Source organism: Suricata suricatta, chromosome 10, assembly GCF_006229205.1.
Source record: "Suricata suricatta isolate VVHF042 chromosome 10, meerkat_22Aug2017_6uvM2_HiC, whole genome shotgun sequence".
Taxonomy (NCBI): domain Eukaryota; kingdom Metazoa; phylum Chordata; class Mammalia; order Carnivora; family Herpestidae; genus Suricata; species Suricata suricatta.
The window spans coordinates 79,861,763-79,883,158 of NC_043709.1; the positions used below are offsets into that span (position 1 = coordinate 79,861,763).

At 37.9% G+C, this 21,396-nt stretch overlaps 1 protein-coding gene across 3 annotated transcripts in view; it reads left to right on the plus strand.

Annotated features, from left to right (window-relative positions):
* ITPR2 (inositol 1,4,5-trisphosphate receptor type 2) overlaps window positions 1-21,396 on the plus strand; it is a 478,853-nt gene that overhangs the window by 347,623 nt on the left and 109,834 nt on the right. For all 3 annotated transcript variants that reach the window (XM_029955850.1, XM_029955851.1, XM_029955853.1), the window contains one exon: window positions 17,600-17,707. In XM_029955850.1, the coding sequence (XP_029811710.1) occupies window positions 17,600-17,707 (108 nt within the window). The remainder of the gene's footprint in view (window positions 1-17,599; window positions 17,708-21,396) is intronic.

Here is a 21,396-nt window from a genome sequence, read left to right on the forward strand (position 1 = left end):
TAAGGCAGTTTTCTGCTTGCATCTGATATACAACTTGGGGAAAATTGTGTCTTAAAATTGAGGTCAAAAGCGGTGGTTCTGAAATTGTAGTGTGCCTCATATGCCTGGACCCCCTCCCCAGAGACTTTGATTGAGTCTGTCTGGGGAAGAGCCCCAAATTGCTTTCTTACCAAATATCCTGGATATTTTTATTCAAGTTGTCTGCAGGCCACAGTGTCAAAAAAGTTACTCCAGACTTTCTCCCTCGTCAGCTTCCTTCCCCAATTGTCTGAGAGCCTGATCACCTGATCCACATATTGCCTCTTTCATTTCATTCCCTTCCTTCTACTTTTGTGCTTTCTACCTTCCAGGTATCAGGCTGATCTGATTATCACCTAGCTTTCATTTCTGTTAAACCATCCTTTCTCAGAAATTACAGGAATTAATCTCTGCTATTTAGTAATAGGAAGAGACCTTTTAAAAAATTTGTTTGCACCAAAACAAACAAATGAAAACCATAACTCTTTTCTTGGCATCTATTCCTTAGCCCTATAAGGCAATGTGAAAATCCTGAGCCTCTTACTGCTTTATACATAAAGTCCCTAATGGCCAAATAAGAAGAGAAGGCCAAAATGTTGGACAAAAGAGAGAGAGGTCCGGAGATGAGGCTGAGGAGGTAGGCGGGATCAGGTCAGGAGGGTGTATAGATCTTCCAAAGGCTTTGGGCGATAAAAAACCATCACCACCCCCTTAACATAAGCCCTGCTTCATCCCTGGCCGATTTAATGAGTAGGAAGGGTATAAGGAGAGTGGGACTCATGTGTGAGTCTTGGGTAACCCCCAGGTACAGAGTTGGTGGGTGGATAGGTTTTGGTAGATTTCACAAGATTGGAAAAAGAAAAGGCTTGGAGGTATAGGGGGAGAGTTGAAGCTTGGTTCTAGACCTTCGGTATCTGAGAACCTAGAGGACATTAGGTTGGAGGTGTACAGCATGCAGTTGATTACATGTACTTGATTCTCAGAAGAGAGCCAGGCTCTGAACCTTGATGTACAAGACGTTAGTATAGATGCTGTTGGAAATGGTGGGTGTAGTTGAGATTTTCCAGGAAGACCCACTGGAACAAGAGGAGAAAACCATCAAGAACAGAACCTGAGGGTGCCTGGATGACTCTGTCAGTTAAGAATTCGACTTCAGCTCAGGTCATGATCTCACCGTTGGTGAGTTCAAGCCCTGCAGCAGCCTCTGTGCTGACAGCTTAGAACCTACAGCCCTCTTTGGGTTCTGTGTCTCTCTCCTTCTCTGTCTCTCCCCTGCTCACTCTCTCAAAACTAAATAAACATTAAAAAAAACTTTTTAAAAAGAGAATGTAACCTGAGTAATATCACACTTTAAAAGACAGGAGGAGGTTGAGAATGGGTGGTCTGAGGAATGGGACATGAACACGAGGTAGGACACAGACTCACAAAGGGGAGTGGGACCAGTGGCCCCAAAGAATTCACCACACAAGTTGCAGCAATAAATCTGATTCCAGGATTCAGCACTCAGCAGCTCACCAACAATCTTAGCAAGAGCAATCCACACTGAGTGATAGGGGCCCCAAATGGGCAACAGCAAACAGCAGAGGCTCCAAAATGCACATCAGGGTCAGAGGAGCAATGATTCAAAACAGCCAGAGTGTCCTATTGTGATCTCAATAGTATGCAGAACGGAAGTGAAGAATTAGTTCTAAAAGATGGAGGGGAGGGATAACAAGATAAACACTGATGCCATTACTATTGTCCCGCTGAGCAACTTTATTGATAACCTTCAACAAATGACAGTTCCTCTTCAGAAGAAATGGTGTATGTTTACGTGTGTGTGTTTTGTTCAAAACATCTTCCAAGATGTCCTATGGCTCCTCATATGTATATTTGCTTGCTTCTTAGCTCCATGGCCTTAATAAAAACAGTATTCATAAAGGGCTAATAGGAAATACCCACAGGTTCCAGTTTGCAAAAGCAGATCTTGATCTGTCAGACCGGGATTTGTTTTAGCTTGTACCCACCCTGCATGGAGCTTCATGGCTCTCGTCTGGTAAGGCATGCTCTGGGATCACAGCGACAGTGCTAATTAAATGTCAGCAGGCTTGGGAGCTGCGGCGGGGCCTTCACGCTCCGATTGCCAAGACAGAGGCAGGAAGGAGAGGCGTCATCAACCTTCCTGAAGCTCATTAGGGTAAGGTAGGGCTCGAATTCAGACAGCTTCAGCATCAGACTCTAAATGGATGCTGCAAGAGGGCCCACAAATGAGCTCCAAAAGGAATAAACAATGCAAGTCTTTATAGTTTTAACAGAAAACAATTTCCCAGGACAAGATTTCCTTGCAATTGTTCCCCTCCATCACCCCTGACTTTATCGACTGCATCACTGATTCTAGAAGTGCCTCATATTTAACTTGTTTTTAATGTTGATCACTCCCACATGTTCAACATTGACACAAACTGAGAAATTTTCCAAAGTAATAAATTGAACATGCAGATCAAGAAAAGATCAGTGCTTTGGTGTTGGTGGTGACAGGTGGCCAGGCCCTTGCTAGCTTCCCCTGAGGTGCTCTGACATTCTCCTTTCTTACATGTGGCAGTCTGGGCCCACTGGCACAGGGAAGCTAGGCGTTGAGGTCCTCATCTGTCCCTCCTGGGGGTCACTATGACTCTCTTTCTAGTCAGCGGCCTGCTTCTTTAACCAGTTATCAAGCTAGAACACTCTCATTTGTCTTGACCCATCTATGGCCGCCATCCACACAGCACATTCCCCCAGTTCTACCTCCTGAATGTCTCTGGGATCCGCCCCACTTCTTGCTGTTACTGCGTTTCCTCCTCTTGCCATCCTTGTTTCTTGCCTGGACAACTGCAGCAGCCTCTTGTTCCTTTGCCTCTGATTAGGTTCCTTTCAGTCGCTTTCCACAGGGAAGTCAACGGGATTATTCTCAAAAGTGCCTGTCTCCTCATTAAACATTTCAGGAGCTTCCAATAGAACAGATATGCGCCCACTGGCAAGACTGCGGAGACCTTTTAACATCATTTTGCTGCTTACTCTTACTTCTTTCTATTATGTTAGCTCACACCTTGCATGATCTTACTCTGTATGAGGTGCAGTGTCTCGTCGAATCACCTCATAGGTGTATATTAAAAAGCAGTATTCCTAACCTCACTTTGCCAAAGAAGAAAGTGAAGCTTAGTGAAGCTGTTACTTTGTCCATGTTGCTAGATTAACAAGTGGGAAAAAAGGGATTTGAACCCAGATCTCTCCAGAGCCTGAGATGTTAACTGTACAGTCCTACTCCCTAGCCATCTCTGGCCTCTTCTCTCTACTTGCACCATATCTTCCAGAATCTGCCACATTCCTTACTACCACCTGGTCCCAAGCTGCCATCTCTCACTAGAATTGTTGCAATGGGTGTCTGTTCTCCCTACTTCCATTTACCTGTGCCTGCCTGTGTCTTCTCTAACACAGTGACAACACTAGCTTTTAAATAGAGATTATGTCATCTGTCCACTCAAAACATTCCAATATCCAATTTCTGAGCAAAACTCAAACCTCGGCATTGGCTTCAAAAGCTTTTAGTATGACCTGGCCCCTGTTCCCCCTTCACCCATCTCTGGCTACTTTCCTGCTTACCTGCTCAAGCCACACTGGCCTCATGGCTGGGCTTTGAAGTCAAGAAGTATTGCTTTGTGTCATTGAATTTACTGTTGCTTCTCCCTTTTAACTTTCTGTTAAACCCATCTGACTGACTTAAAATGGCAACTTCCTAGGGTGCCTCTGGTTAAGCATCTATCTCTTGATCTCAGCTCATGTCTTGATCTTGGGATCATGAGTTGGAGCCCTGCTTTGGGCTCCTTGCCGGGCATTGGCCTGTTTAAAACATAAAATTAAATAAATGAATGAATGAATGAATAAATAAATAAATAAAACGGCAACTTCCATTGCCCAGTGCTCATTACTCCCGGCCTCTGCTTTATTTTCTTCTTCGCATTTGCTCATTTGTTTGTGTCTTCTTCATTATCAGAAAGTCAGTCCATAAAAGCTGAAGATTTGGCTGTCATATTCAGTGTTATAAACCCAGTTCCTGGGGAATCACTGGACACACATCAAGGGTTCAAGAGCTGTCTTAGAATGAGCATACAAGACATACACTTATCATTGTATTTGCTCATGATTGCTTAAGTTATAGGGAAAACTTTTTTTGTTTGTTTTGGATTGGGATTAGTGAGTCCTTTGTTATGTAAAAATTGCATATAACTTTATGGATCTGACAATTTTATGTTCCATTTATAGATAATTCATGACCTCATCTTATAGTATCAAAGAAGATTATAATACAGGCAGTAACTGTCCACAGTATCTATGTTTGTGTTCAGTCCCTGTACCCTTAAATGTCTTTTCTATCAGCTAGCTGTATAATTTTCTGAGAGAGGAGAACAAGATTTCCTAAATGAGTTTGTCTCTAAATTTTATTTCCTCCCTTCTTTTTTCTTCTGTTCATGCCCTCCTTTGTCTTTTCATTTACAACATGGGCAATTTAACTTCTGAATGACTAGATAACATTTAAAAGGGTGTTGGATGTCACAGAACGAACAAGTAACAAAATACATCTGTTCAAAATTCTTTGTCTCTTTTCACTTTGATTCAACTGATTTGTATTCTTACTTAGAGTTGAAATTCACCTTGCCACCTTGTTTCCTCCTTTATGAGGTTTGCCTTTGAAATGCAGAAGTTCACTTGCCCAGTAATTCTCTCACTTTTGAGAACTACTCTATCTAACAAAAGCTGACCTTTTTTTTAAGCAGCTATTGATTAGACAGTTAAACATAGAGGCAGCCCTTGCATGATATTTCTCAGTCTGATGTAACTTGGAGGTAGAAAGCTGTAACAACCTGAGGTTGAAATGTTTTCAAGCAATTGAGCTTAAAGTTCCTGAAAATCATCTCGTAGTGCTTCTTCTCAATTCCCCACATTCCACCCCCGATTTTACATCTGGCTAATTTGCGCACTTCAGATTGGATTCCTGAGCACACTGGCTGTGTGAGAACTGTTGTGGAACTCATCATTATCATTCCAAGCCTTTAATTAACCCACTTGAAAGTGGCTTTGTCACATCTTTGAGCAACAGAAAAGCAATTGACTCATTCTTAGAATAGGTGTATCACAGGGGAGAGTAATGAGTAATATTGTGCTCTTCATAAGCCTGGTTGGTCCAGGACATTAAGAACACAGATCCTTCAGTAATTCTCTTTGATATATAGTAGTGGAGGTATTATGGTCATCTCACAGCCAGGTAAATTAGACATAAAAAGGTCAAGTGATTTGTACGTGTTCCCATGAAAGGTCAATGGCAGAACCAGAGATAATCCCTCAGTGTGACTGAAAAACCAACTCTCTCCAACAATTGCTTTGAGAACAAGGACTCTCTAATATTTTTCCAGTCAACTGCAACACCTATTTTAATATGGTCAGAGGTCTCAAAAAGATGGTTCTTTTCACCTCTTGGTGCTTGCCTTGGAAGAAAAGAATCACTAGAAACAGTGAAAGAATTAGAATGCTTTTGAAAAGATAAGGGACAGTATAATTCTGATTTTCTTTATGTTTTAAGTAAACGACTAATCACTTTATTCCATAAATAAGAGCTAAAACATCTTTCATATTGACAAATGGCAATTCAACATTTCCTAAAAATCAGTCTCCTCTGGAAAATTAGAAACATATACCATTAAAAATTGGTCAGACAGAAACATTCCACACCTTCCATCCATTATGAATAAATATTTATTAAGGACCTGGACACTACTCTGGAGGCATGGGATACAACAGTGAATAAAACAAAATTCCTATCCTCCTGAAACTTATAGTTTAGGTGAGGGAGACACACTAAAATCAAATAAATAGTGTTTCACACTCACATATCATTATCTGAATTGTCGTGGAGAAGGATTCTTGTGTTCTGCTTGTAATACCATTTTGAAAAATCCATTTGAAAAATTACTAGAGAGGGAACATGGATGGGAAATACCCAACACACTTATTCGTAAGTGCTTGATGGAGCTACTAAAGTAATGTTATTCTCTCATCTCTGGATCTGAAGAAATGCATTACTTCCTTTATAGGAATAGTGAGACCCAGAAATTTCGAAGACTTATCTTTATGAACATCAGAAAGAAATAGAGTCTCAATGAATGTCTGTCTTTCATCAGTTCTATAGAACAAAAGCAAAAACTCCACGTGTACATCATTTGGGCGTTTCCTAGAGATTAGTTGCTACTTTTTTTTTATTAATGTTTATTTGTGTTTTGGATAATCACATGAAACATGTAGAATTAGTTTCCTTTTTTGCTTCTCACCCTGAAATATTTTACCTGTTTTGAATAGGACACTGCAACAATGATTAATGTAGACTGTTTTTGTGAAATACTGATTTCAGATAAGATGACCTACTTATTATTTTCATGTAGTTTTAGTCATTCAGAAAATGTCGATGTATATTCTTACCATGATATCAGAAGCAATTAAGCATGGTACTTCATTAAATTTTGCATGAAAAATATAAACTGACAGATAATTTTTCTTAAAATGGCAATTTTTTAAATAAAATTTTAATGTATATAGCTTTTGAAGTATTGATGTAAAAGAAAGTATGACCTATTCCAGTAGAGCAAAATCAAACTCAAGAATAAATTTGACATAAACAATTGTAGGGACAAATTTTGTTTTAGAAGGTAATTTTGTTCATCTCTTTTCATGAGAATAAGTATATAAACTAATTTTATAAACTGTGGACTGTATGTTTTGATATATTATATAAACCTCCTTATAAGCTAATATTTAAACCGATTTGACAATAAACTATTTAAAAAATAAAAATAAAAAATAAGCTAAAATTTTTATTAGAACAGAGTTTTAGTACAGAAATATTTTTAAAAGTGTAAAATGAGCTTAGAAATTAAAGCTATGAGTGATAAATTACCAATATTATCTATTTACTTATAATTTCTATTTCTTTCAAGTTTTTATTTAAATTCCAGTTTAGTTAACATATAGTACAATATTGGTTTCCGGAGTAGAAGTTAGCAATTCATCACTTACACATAACACCCAGTGCTCATCACAAGTGCCTTCCTTAATGCCCATCCCCCATCTAGACTATCCCTTCCCCACCACCCCTCCATCCACCCTCAGTTTATTCTCTGTCCTTAAGAGTTTATGGTTTGTCTTCCTTTCTCCTTTTTTTTATTTCCTTCTGTTCATCTGTTTTGTTTCTTAAATTCTACATATGAGTGAAATCATATAGCAGATAAATGGCCAATTTTTAAAAACTAAATGGAATACTTGGAATATATTTGTCTGATCTCAGTTACAATTGAAAAAATTGTTCAAGAAATTGTTTACTGTTATTAAGAATATCTAATCATGTTTACATTTTTCTTGTAGGGAAGGAAAAAAACTCCTTTAAAAATCATTGCTTCTTTAGTTTTAGATTTAAAAGGAAAGTGGGTTACTGTACAGAATTTAAATTGGTCCTGGTGGTAAAATTTTCTATCTATGGGGACAGTGGTTCTTAAATGTTGGCAGGATTGAAATCACTGGGAGGGCCTGCTAAAGTGGTTGTTGGGCTCCACCCACAGCAATTCAGATTCTAAAGGGCCTAGTAATTTTCATTTCTGCAGAGTTCGGAGGGGATGCAGATGCAGCTGGCACGCCGCACTTGGAGAACCATTCCATTAGGGTGAATTTTAGAAATCATTAGGAAAGCTGGATTCTTCATCACAACACTTTGAATGCTTTATGTCAAAACCATAGTGCAAATATAACTTACTACCTTAAGTCATTTAAAGATGCATTGTTTCCTTTGGGTCACTTATGTTTTTTCTTTCCTACTTTGACCTGCTTCGAATGTTGAACATACCAAATATATCTTCATTATAATAATCAAAGGTCTTTTATTGATTTTACTGGATGTTAGACTCTAATGAATAGGAGCCCAAACCATCTGAAAATTGAGGGGTTTTGTTTTGTTGGGGTTTTTTGTTTGGTTGTTGGTTTTGGTAAATTTCTTGTCATTTTGTGCATCTTTGTCTTAGTTTGGCCACAATGGAAATAATAAACTGCTTTCTAAGAACCATAGAAAATTTATTTTAGATATTAGATGAATAAAACCTATATTTTTTTAAACCTCTCTTATAAAGATGCGCCTTTATCAACTCCTTTGACAATGTGCAGGGTAATGTTGGCATTCTAGGCTCCTTGAGTCCTGTGGAAGAAGGGAAGAGACCTGTTCCTTACTTCCCTGTGGGTGTGGATATATGACAGAGATGAGGAAACAGTCCTGAGATCTTATGGTTTCCTTTGGGTCTGAAGTCTTTGGTCTGGTGGTCCATCAGTCCTCCACAACTGCCTCTTAGGTGCTCAGGGGTTTGTGTTGTCTCTTTCCCAAGCTTACTGATGCATATTTCTCAGAACGACACCCACTCTGTTCTCTTTCCTGTCCATTGCTAATACTTTCATCTTGGCCATGCTTTCTTTGAGGCATTCTCTTTGTTTTTTTGGCTTTTTAAAAGTTTATTTATTTATTTATTTGCTTATTTATTTATTTATTTAGAGAATGTGTATGTGCAAGAGTAGGGGAAGGTCAGAGAGACAGAGAGAGAGAGAGAGAGAGAGAGAGAATCCCAAGCAGGCTCCAGACTGTCAGCACAGAGCCTGATGCAGGGCTCTTATCTCATGAACCACAAGATCATGGCCTGAGTTGAAATCAAGAGTCAGATGCTTAACTGACTGAGGCACCAAGGCATTCTCTTCAGATTCTTTTGGAGGTCTGGAAAAACAAACATTATGTCTTTCTCCTTCCATTCTAGTTAAAATCCAAATTCTGCAAGACATTATGGACAACCATGCTAGCATTAACTTTAAGAAGGACTGAGATTTTCCAGCTAATCCATTTCATTATGCTCTTCGGTGGAGAATCCTCTGCTTCCCATAGCCTTACTATAATACTATATAAATATTGAATACATACTATCAAGCCCATATCTGCAATACTTGTCCACATTTCCTCCCTTCACTTTACCCCTCACCCCCAACTCTCTAATGTTCTCAGTCTCTTCTGGAAATGACACCATTTCTGCATCTTTCACTATTTAACCTCATTTAATTTGGAAATTCCTGAGGATTTCCTGTAGCCTAGATTCTACTGATTGAAGTAGAGAGGATGCGATTCTCTCTACCAGAAATGCCAGAAGTTTACATGCTTGTAAGTGTCTAAGTGCAAAAACCCCTGCCACAGTGAATATTTTCTTGCTGAGATCACACTGTTCAGTTTCATGTGGCAAAGCCTTTTCTTCTTAACAGAAGATTGTGCCCTACTCTGAGCACAATCATAATTCTGGTATCAGTGTTCTAGAGGGACAGTTATTTCTTCTTTGGGCTGTTTCTTTACAGGGGACTTTGTAGTACTGAGAGCAGCTCTGGACAGTTGGTACCATTCCAAAATGGCTTCTCTCTATCCCTCAATTCTTTTTCTAATAGAAGTGGGGAAAGAATGAGTAAAAAGATCTTAGGTTGCTAAGTCACAATTAGAAGAAAAATTCCTTAATGGTTTGCATTTGTATTAGCTCCTGCTATAGATTGAATGTTTGTGCCATTTACCACCCCAAATCATATGTGGAATCCCAACATCCAGTGTGATGGCGTTTGGGATTTTTTTGCTGTTGAGAGGTGATTAGGTCATGATGGTGGATCTCTCATGAATGTGATTAATGCCCTTATATCAGAGACCTGTGAGATCCCTTGTCCCTTCCACCAACGAGATTTTAGTGAAAAGACACCTGTCTATGAGGAAGTGAGCTCTCCCCAGATGCCAAATCTGCTGGTGCTTTCTCTTCGACTTCCCAGCCTCTAGATGAATGAGAAGTAGATCTGTGTACTATATAAGCCATCGTCTGGTGTTTCTGTTTAGCAAGCCAAATAGACTCATATGGCGTCCTATGGCTGCCGTACCAAATTACCACTTTGATTGTCTAAAACAGCAGATGTTTATTCGCTTCCAGTTCTGGGAGCTTCAAGTCCTAAGTGAAGGTGCTGACAGGGCCATACTTTCCCTGAAGCCTCTAAGGTAGGGTCCTTACCTGCCCCTTCTTCGCTTCTCTTGGTAGCCAGCAGCCCTTGGTGCTGTTTGGCTTATTAGCCCCTCTCTCTTTTTATTACATGGCATTCTCCTGTGTGTCTATGTCTCTGTCTAAACTTCCCTCTTCTTACAAGGGCACTAGTCCTAGCATTAGGGCCCACCTTCATCCAGTATGACCTCAGCTTAACTGAATAGATCTGCAAAGACCCTATATTCAAGTAAGATCACATTCACAGGTATTGGGGGTTAGAACTTGAATATATCTTTTTGGTGGACACAATTCAACCTTCAATAGTAGTCTCTGTTCAAACTCCTACATGGGCATTTAGTATGATTGCAGATTCTAGACCTGTCTCTCTCTGCTCATCTTCTGTGACTTTCCTCATGCAGATCCCTCTCTCCCCTAAGAATGGCTTCCTCGTGGGATGCCTGAGTGGCTCAGTTGGTTAAGCATCCTATTTCAGCTCAGGTCATGGGTTCAAGCTCCGCATCGGGCTCTGTACTGACAGCTCAGAGCCTGGAACCTGCTTCAGATTCTATGTCTCCCTCTCTCTCTGCCCCTCCCTGCCAAGAATAAATAAAAAATTAAAAAAAAAAAAAGAATGACTTCCTTGTGACATCCTCACCTCTGCCTTCCTATCTATGGACGTTTTACCCATTTTTTAAAACCTTTATCAGATGCATTTTTTTACATGATTCTTTTCCTAGTGCTACCAACCAAGTGTGATCTCCTGCATTCCTGCCCATATTTTCCCTCATATTAATTACATTTCTATAATTTTTTTCATTCCTCCAACTAGAAAGTAGATTGCTTCAAGAAAGAGAATAAATCTTACTTACCTCTACAATCCCACAGTAGTTTTTTGCTTTGCACATAACAGAAACACCAAATCAGAGAAAAATAGATGTTTTGAAAATAGGTTTATGTATTTTAACCATGTTAGAAAAGGTAAAAACCTTAGTTTATATTCTTTTCTACTGATTTCTTTCTTCTGCTAACAGGAGGAGCGTTTGCTGTAAAAGCATTGTACAATTATTAACGTAAGCATACAGACCAATTATTCTGACTTCAGGCTTCAGCTCACTTTGTGATTTTTGGAAAGGCAGTTGCTCTGTCAGTTTTACCAATTAATACAAGTGGAACTCACATGAAAAAAATCACACATGAGAAGTGCCAAAGAATAATTATTGTTGAATATCATTCAAGCTGCAATTGCTTGATTTTTTTTTTACGCCATCCTTATTTGGACCCAAACTGAAATGAATCAGAATCCTCATGATAAGAAGATAACTGTGAATCATTTAATAAGGGATGCTGCTAAAAATGAAAAGCCTTAATCTGTCATCTTTATTCCCTAATCTTGGATTTAAAAAGCTGTACAGTGTTAAAGACTCAGCTGTAGGTTATATGTGTTTGTATATATGGTTTGCACTTATAAGTGTGTATTTCATGTATATGCACAAATTTCTTTCTGTTTAAAGTTGTATATGTATTTAAATTGCAAATGTCGTGATTAGTAATGAAGTGCATGATTTTCCTTTTTGTCCCCCAACACAGAATGAAAGAATCCCCATGCGTTCAAGGGAATCTTTTCCTGTGGGACTTATATCTCTATTCTTTTATAAAGCTAATTGTCCACCAATGCTTTGACTTCTCTCTCACTAATATATGTGTATATATCTGCCCATGTATTACATCGCATTTTTTAAAACTTTAATATTATGAAAGGGATAAATTATCTCAGGCTAGTTTTTATGTTTATAATAATGAGCTAATAAGAGTTTTTTTATTGGTAAAATTCTTTCGTCACCACTTACCAAGCAGGTGCGGCCATTGTAAGCATCACGTCCATGCCATGTATAAAACAATTACTACAGTTTCGCCTAATAAAGACTGTTGTGGATTATATTCTAGGTCCCAGAGATTTCCTAACTATATCTATTTCTTTTTAGTATTCAGTGATGATGCCCATGTTCAGATTCTCATTATTAGAAACACTGCTGGATGGTTGGTTTTCCACACCATGTTGTGTAGTGACATCAGCTAATTTCAAGTACTGTTATGAGGGTTTCTGTGAGCTAAAGTTGGATATCATAAGATGACTGTTCTTGTATGTCTTCATTAACTCTTTTCAAGTTTTTAATTAAGATTTAAATTAGATTTCTCATTGTGATGGGTCTCCACAGATGTGCCGTACTTGTCTAGAAACATCAAGTTTTTTTTTCACATTTGGTTTCCACAGCACATGATATAAAATGATACTATTGCTTCTTTGGATTCTAGGATTGATTTTCTTTCTTTGTGTCATATGAAAGGGTATATGCCAGGTGATGGTAGAGAAAATAGGCTAAAGTAAAGAGCCCATTACAAGAAAAAAGGCTGATGTCTTTGATTGGCAGCATGGCCATTCTAGATAATATTTTTAATAGGATTGCATATATAGGGACTAAATCTTTTAAAAAAACCTATTGGGCATTTGTTAATTGGTCTCTGAGAATTTATACTTTGCTTCTAGTAAACTGTAAACTTGGACCAAAGATCTCTATGTTGGTATCAGTCATTTTCACCTGTTTTAGAATCATTGAGATAGCCTTTACTTCAGTATTTTGTTTATATAATAGGGATGCTATCCTTGCATCACAAGGTTCAATCCCACATTTATTGAGTACTCAGTTCCTTCCTCTCCAAATAGCTTTCAATGTAGCAGAAGCAGATGTAAGTACCTGAATTAACTATGAAGTAAGAAAAGAGTATTAAAATATTTTATTTCTGCAAACCTTGGGAATTCTACCACCATCTGATGTCTAACTGTATTTCTTTGGCCTTTGTCATTTACCAAGGAGGAAACAGATAGTTTATTGATATTTAAGAGTTTTTGCCCAATAAATACATAATGAATGTCTTTCACTAACTTCTTTCTTCAGCAAATATCTATTGTGTCTATTTGGTGTACCGCTTTCTGTTTTTGACTCTGAGAAGGTAGAGGTTAAGACCAGCTCCTTATCCTTGAAAATGTCATAGCCCCTTGGAGAAACATAATATTTGCTAAGATACAATATGAGAGTTTTGCGATCTAGGTATACTACAGGGCACCATCTGAACACAGAACAAGGAAGAGCAAACTAGGCTACTTAGTCAGGAAAGGCTCTCAGTTACAAAGAATGTAAAAGATATCCAGGCAGAAAAATGGTACAGTTATTTCTATTTTGTTTTTTCTTATTATATATTTTGAATATCCTAAGATATTGGTAGACTGCATATATAATTATGAATAAAAATATTTTTAAAATGTTTGAACATGTGAGAGAGGCCTCCACATCTTATTTTTTAAAAGTGTCTTTGTGAGTGCCATTATCTTCAGTAAAAGAGGAAAATGTACAATCACCTCATTAACACTGCAGGAAAGAAAGAAGTCCTGCTATGTTTCTGTTAAGTAGTACATACTAAATGAAAATTATCTATATAGATCTTTACTATTAATTATATCACATAACATAGCATTATTGATTTCCTAAAATCATTATATTAATTTTAACACTAAAGTAACTACAAAGATGTAAAAAGTTTTAATAGATATATAAGAAATTATTCAAATTAATGTCTCACACTGGAAAGCTATCCTTGTTTATGATTTAAGTGTTCTGACATTTATATTTAATTTATTAAACAAATATGTATTGAGTAACTACTATGTGCCAGACACTGTTCTAAGCCTTAGAAATGTATCAGTGAACGAAATGGATAAAAATCTGTATTCTCTAAGAACATAAGCTTACTAATTAATGAGGAAATTGATAATAAAATATGGTATGTCAGATCATAGTATGCAATGGGGAAAAATAAAGGAAGAAATGTTGTTGGATGTATTAGGGGAGGAAGATGAGTTGATTATTCAAAGCATAGTTATTGATAATCCCGTATTTGAAAGGAGTCATGAAGGAGGTGAGGAAGCAAACCATGCAGGTGTCTAGAAGAAGGGAATCCAGGCAAGGGGAACACCTACAAAGCCTTGAGATGGATACATGCTTCTCAGGTTGAAGGAACAGTCAGGAGCCCAGTATGGCTGGGCGGTGGGGAGAGTGCCCAAAGAGAGATTGAGAAAGGTGTAGCGAGACCAGATTCTGTAGTCCTTATTGGCCACGGTAAAGACTTGGCTCTAACTCTAAATGAGATGGCAGCCATTAGTGGGTTTTGAGTCAAAGAGGCATGATTGGACCAAAAGGATGACTCTGACTCCTGTGTTAAGGCTAGTCTCTGGGGGACCAGGGTGATTCACTATTGCACTATTCCAGGTGAGAGAAGATGGTGGCTCAGAGCAGTGTGGTGGCAAAGGTCAGATGATAGACATATGCGTGCACCTAAAACCTGATCATTACTAGTCACTGCTCCCTGCCCTGTCAGTGAGTTCCACTTCAAGTATCTGAGTCTGAATTGCCTTTCCTAACTAGTTCTTTCTTCTAGCACTTCAAATGCAACACATTTTTTTAAGACATTAGAAGATCTAATTCATTGATCCTACCACATTTTCATTGTCCCTCTTGGTTTCATTTCCTTCAAAATTCAGCTTAGATTCCATGGTCCCATTTAAATTCCTTGCATAGACTTTTAATTTCCATGTATCTCTTTTTTGGTGTATTGATGACCTTGTCCTGAAAAACCACAAATCCCATTATTACAACTCTGTCTACTTATGCCTGGACCTAGACAGCTGAACCTCACTGGAGAGAAACACACAAACTTGCTTACTGACCTCAGTCTCGCCATAACAAAAAGGGAGCTCTTAGGACTTCCTGACAGTCCTACTACATTTCTCAAGTGTGTTTACATTCTCTAGCTCACTGTCTCCTATCCTCTTCCTCAAATTTCCAACACTTCCTCTCTCATCCTCATTACATCCTCAGCTTCCTACTACACTGAGAAAATAAAAGTAACCAGGAAAAAACCCAGAACTTTTCTGTGTCCCTTCATCAAAACTGCCGCCCTCCTTAATCTGTGCCCATAGCTCCGTCAGTATGGTTGAATTTGTTTCTATCTAAGGCAAAAACCTTTTGCTTACATATTAGATCGTTCCATTCTCACCAAGTCAAGATGTTGCTTTAGCAAATGTTCCATCTCTCTCAAAATCAAATGAACATGATGTTATAATTCTCATCTTTAAAAATACCTCCTTTTTGCCTTATCCATTTCTTTAGCTACCACCCTATCTCCTGGCTCCCCCTTAGAGCGGTACTTTTGAAGAGTTGTCTATACTCATTGTTTATACTTCTTATCCACCCATTTTTACTTTAATTCACTACATTAGGCTTTGGTGTCCACCACTCCCTGAAACTGTTGCTGTCAAAGTTATCAGTGACTTCTAACTGTCCCTTCCTGGTCCTCATTTGATTCAACTGTCTTCAGCTTTTGACACAAATGATCACTCCCTCCTTCTTGAAGTTCTTTCTTCATTTGGCTGCCAGGACCCCTGATCTCACTGGATTTGTTTCGACCTCTCTGGCCCAAATTTCTCAGGGATTTGCTGATTTCCTTTCTTTTCCTAACTTCTATTGGTATTCTTTGGGTCTCTTTTCTCTGTCTGAGCTCACTTTTAGGTCATCTCATTAAGGCTCATGATTTTAAATATGAGGCATATACTGCTGACACCTCAATATATAGTTCCAGGCCTGAACTCTGCCTACAACTCCTGTCAAACACGTCCATCCAACAGCCTGCTCATCATTTCCTTCTCATGATGTATAAAGTTTCATGTGTCCAAAACCAAAGTCTTTGATTTTCTCTCCCTAAATATGCTCCTTCTGCATTGTTCCTTAGTTAATGGCATTTCTTAACCTTCAGTTGTTCAGGTCTATGCTTTTGGAGTCAATCCTAATTCCTCTCTTTCTTTCATGCCTTTGATGCAAACCGTAAACAAGATATGCCAATTTCACCTTCAACAAACTTCTTAAAACATATGCTAATGAGCCTAAATGATTATAATAATTGTATCCTTTGAAACATATTTAGAATTTTAGAAGCACCTATAAGTCGCAACAAATTTCATGACTACAGTTTGTAATAAAAATCTGTATAATTCACATTTAGTCAGGAATGAAATGTAAATGATTTCGTTGAGTGAATTATAAATAGGCCTGAAAGCCAATCTAAAATAATAGCTTCGAAAATGATTTGCTTTAGAGCAGCATCAATGGAATGAATATTTAATTTACCATGTTACCACTTACAAGAATAATGTTTATTAGGTTTTATAGGTCCTGCATTATTGTTTAAAATTTATCCCCATTCTTTATAATCACAGTTTGAATTAACAACTCAAGAATGGTACACGGACTTATTTATTGCCCTGTAATGTTAAGGGTACTGATTCTGGAACCATACTGCTTGAGTTCACCACTGGCTCTATCATTTTCTAGGTACATTATCCTGGACAACTCCCTTAAATGCTCTGTGCCTCAGTTTCCTCATCTGTAAAATGGGAATAATGGGACTGCCTACTTTAGGATTTCCTAGAAGGATCAAATGAGATCATCCACTTAAGTGTTTAGGATAGTGGCTGGCACAGAGTAAGAGATAGGAATGGTGCCAGGAATAAGAATTATATGGAGATTCTGTGTTACTAGAAGCCCTCAGGAAACTTGAGGCATAAATAGAATACCTGAAAGGTTAAAGACATTGCAGGGTTTCAGGAATTGTTCAAGACAGGCATATAAGTGACATGTGAAGGCAGTATGTATTAGTTATCTACAAAGTGAGAGAACTAGTAACAGATGTCATAGACATTCAAATGGAAGAGAAAGATTACTTCTATCAACAAAGTTTAAGATAATTTGTGGTGAAATTTTTATTCTTTAGATGCCCAGTTTCACTTCTAATAAAACTGAGAAAAGTGCAAATTCTCACATATAAATATTCAGAGGCTTAGGACTTTAGTACAAACTGCCAATGTAGAGCTTTGATTAGATTCTCTAAGAGAAATTCCTGTGAAATATACATACTATTTATTTATGTATATAGAAGCTGCCATTTATATTGGCACTGAAGTATCACACTACAGGTCAGGTTGTTTCAGATATGTATGTATTTTAAATCTATTATAGGGACTATCATTTATATATCTCTGCAGGTGTTTCTTCTTCCTGGCAGGATTATACATTTATCTAAGACATAATTTAGTCAACAGATATTAAGTGAACACATACCTACTCTAGGCAAGACAGTCTTCTCATGAGAGGAACATACACATTGCCAAACAAAAAATGTACAATTGATATGACAATAACAGCTGATCCTCCTAGTTTCATTGTTTATTCCTTTTGAATGGGCATGACTTTCTGAAGTGTAATTAATCAGCATTAACCCCAGAACTGTGAAGCTATGTATAAAAGTAGACAAAATTATTTCAAAGTTTAATCCCAGGAAAGGGAGAACAAGAGACTTAAATCCTTTTCCTTTCTCTTTCCCTCTAGTTGGCTCGTCACAACAAACTCTTACAGCAGATGCTCAAACCAGGATCAGATCCAGATGATGGGGATGAAGCCTTAAAATATTATGCCAATCACACTGCACAGATCGAGGTAATCATCATTTATTTCATGAAAGGGATCAACTGTGAAAATATGTGTTCACTTTCTATTTCAGACCATTTTCATAATTGTTTCCTAGAATTGGAAAATACAAACTGGAAAAGTATCTATCAAAAGATAAGATGTGGAGAGTCATCTATAAGAAATTGCATATCTTCCAAAGCAGTGTTTAGTTTTTGACCAGAACCATATGTAAATTTTCTTTTGTAATTAATGTCATTTTTGTTTTGTTTTGGTCATAGAAGGAATCATTACAGAGCAGTGGTATTTTCATGAAAAGATTATTGTTATAGAAGTATCATTCAAGAAAAGCACGCTCTGTAAAAATACTAAAAGGCTAATTAAAAGAGAGATCTGTGTAAGACGGTGTTCAAAAGTATGGAAGGCACTCTGAAGTTTTCATACTGAGAGCATAAACTTGGAATGATTTATAGCAGTTTCCATTTTCATTACGCAACAATTGATGCCCCGCCCTCTAAATGAAACATTATTTAATAGCTGGTGGCAGCTCAGAAGGTGCAGGTCAACATGGACTTACCATTATGTGTTGTAAGACCCATCTGGCTGTCATTTTCTAGCTATGGTATCATTTTGACACTAGTTGGCAAAGCTAATCAGGCAGAAATGAGCAGAGTAGTTGATGCTTGTCACTCGTAATTTACATTTATACATTTATTCATTTTGGCAGGTATTTTTTATAGTTTTCAGCAGAATGCATGATGGGTATCACTGCTATTAACTCTCAGGGTGTATTATTGCTACACCTTGTTGTTTCCTATCACCAGACATTTGGGATAATGAGCATTATTACCTTTTATCACAAAACAGATCTCTTGCTCACGTTTATAAACATGAATAATACTGTGGCCTTAGTGGGAGACTTGACCCCTGTGGAACCCATGAGCTGGACCAGCAGCAAAAACGTTGCTTATTGCATCAGATGCGTAGAGACTGAGAGGCTAGCCAAGTCAGGAAGCTGGGGAAGTTGATACAAATTTATCACCAAACCACTTGGGTTCTGAGGAAGGTGGCAGAAGTCACAGTACAAAGCTACAGGATTGTAAGAGCTAGGAATAGCAGGTGGGCTGGGTGGGTCAGAGGAAAGGTCCAGTTAGTGCCTGTGTGAGAGATGGGAGCTGTCATTTGAGGTGGGATTTTTACTGGTTTCCCAGCAATGAGGAGGGATTTCACTGTAAATACACAACTTCAGTAATATGTTAGCAGATCACTTACGATCTGTCAGTTAAAACACATACAGAAGATAATTCTGTAAGTGCATAAACAAAGGGCCAAGGAAATGTAGAGAAAACAGCAAATAACTGTGTCTGGGGAGTTTCAGGATGGATTTCACAGAGACAGTAGCCAAAAAAATATATTAAAGATTGAGTAGAAGTTTCTTCATTAATGATTGGGCACAGAATTTCATATAGAAGCGAAAGAAAGAAAGGTGTGAAAGAACATATGAGCAGGGGTGACTTTTTTCAAAAGAACAATTGTAAATGATAGTGGTATTGAAGATGACTACATTGGAGAAAAATATACGCATGTGTGTGTGTGTGTGCATGCATGTGCACACGTCTCTCTCTGTGTGTAGGATATTTATAATACTCCTTATAAAATATGACAACTTAAGGAAAATGGTACAGAAAAGGATGTGCCTGGGCTTCTGGTCTGAATAAATAAGCAGAACTGGTATTGTGCATTGGGATCCTAGTTCTGAGACCCCAGAGAGAGGAAGACCATCTGTTGGTTCTTGGATATATTGAACTTGAGGTATCTTTGAGGCACACATGAAGTTGGGTACAGAAGTCCAGGGTTCAGTCAGAATAGTCTGGACTGATGATCTAACTTGTACATGTTGACCAGTCCTCATGCTCATTGGAAGACCCGCTCATATGCCCTGCTCAGAGAGGCCTCTCATTAGGCATTCATTAGTTTCAGCCCACTGTACCTCCCACCACAGTTTGATTCACTGTTAAATATATCATATTAGAATATGTGTCTTATGTATCACTTGTCCCCTATTGGAGGCAGGGCCCATTCTTGATCATCTCTATATTTCCAAAACTGACACGTGCCTGAAGCACCACCACATAAGGATTATTGTTGAAAATAACAGGTTTTCTGAAGTTATAGACCGAAAGACACTGGGAAATTTGAAGGACCTTGTGGATCATCTATTCAAAGAGAAGTCATTTTGTAATGATCCTGCTTCCACTTCCAGTTCTTCCTGTGATAGAGATCTCACTACTTCAGAAGGAAACAGATCCAATTTTGAACAATTTGAATAATTAGAAAGTTATTTTTTGTGCAGAGTGCACACTAGCCCACTTTAATGTTTAACCAGTGCTCAGAACATTTGCTCCTCTGTTAGTGGGATAGCTTGGTGCTACCATTTGAAGAATCATGATGATCACTAAGCTATAGGCTCCTATAGATTGAGATTCATGTTGTTTTTTTCACTTTGAATGCCCCAGAGCTCGGCACCTAAGGAGTGAATAGGCATTTGTTGAATAAATCTATTGAAAACATTATCCATTTTGGCTTTTTACAGTTAATATATCCGCCTCGTCTGCAGCTATCCCTCCAGTTTGTAGGTTCCCCCTTGTAAAATGTGACAACCAGAATCAAACACAACATTTCATAAAGGGACTGAATAGTTTGGTCTATAATAAATAAGACTCCATTTCTTTCTTATAATTAATTTTTAATTTAAAGTTTTAAAAAGTCAAGAACAATGCACCCATTTTTCTTACACCCTGTCCCCTGTCTCTGGCAACCACCATCTAGTGTATGTATCTATTTATATTCAGATTCCACATATAAGGGAAATAATGTGCTATTTGTCTTTCTTTCTCTGACCTATTTCACTTAGTATAATGCCCTTGAGGTCCATCCATTTGTTGCCACAAATGGTGATATTTCATTCTTCTTAATGGCAAATATTCCACTGTATATGTATACTGCCATTTTCTTTACCCATTCACCCACTGACAGACACTTAGGTTGTTTCCATAATTTGACTAATGTAAATAATGAACATGAGGGTGCAGATATCTTTTCACATTAGTGTTTTTGTTTACTTCAGATAAACATGCAGAAGTAGAATTTCTGGATCACATAGTAGTTCCAGTTTTAATTTTTCAGGAACCTCTGTCTTGTTTTCCACAGACGCTACACCAATTTACATTTCCACCAACAGTGCACAAAGGTTCCCTTTTCTCCACATCTTCACCAATACTTAATATTTCTAGTCTAACGTGGGAGATGGTATCACATTGTGGTTTTGATTTGAATTTTCTTGATGATGAATGATGTAGGGTGTCTTTTCATGTATTTGTTGCCCATTTGTCTTTCTTCTTTGGAAAATTATCTATTCAGATCTGCCCATTTTTTAATCAGATTGGGTTTTTCTGCTATTGAGTTGTATGAATTCTTTATATAGTTCAGCTATTAGCCCCTTTTTGGATATTTTATTTGCATATATTTTTGTCTCATTCAGTGGCTTGCCTTCCATTTTTTTAATTTATTTTTTAAATAGTTTATTGTCAAATTGGTTTCCATATAACACCCAGTGCTCTTCCCCACAAGTGCCCTCCTCCATGACCATCACCTCCCTTCCCCCTCCCTCTCCCCCTTCAACCCTCAGTTCATTTTCAATATTCAAGAGTCTCTCAGGT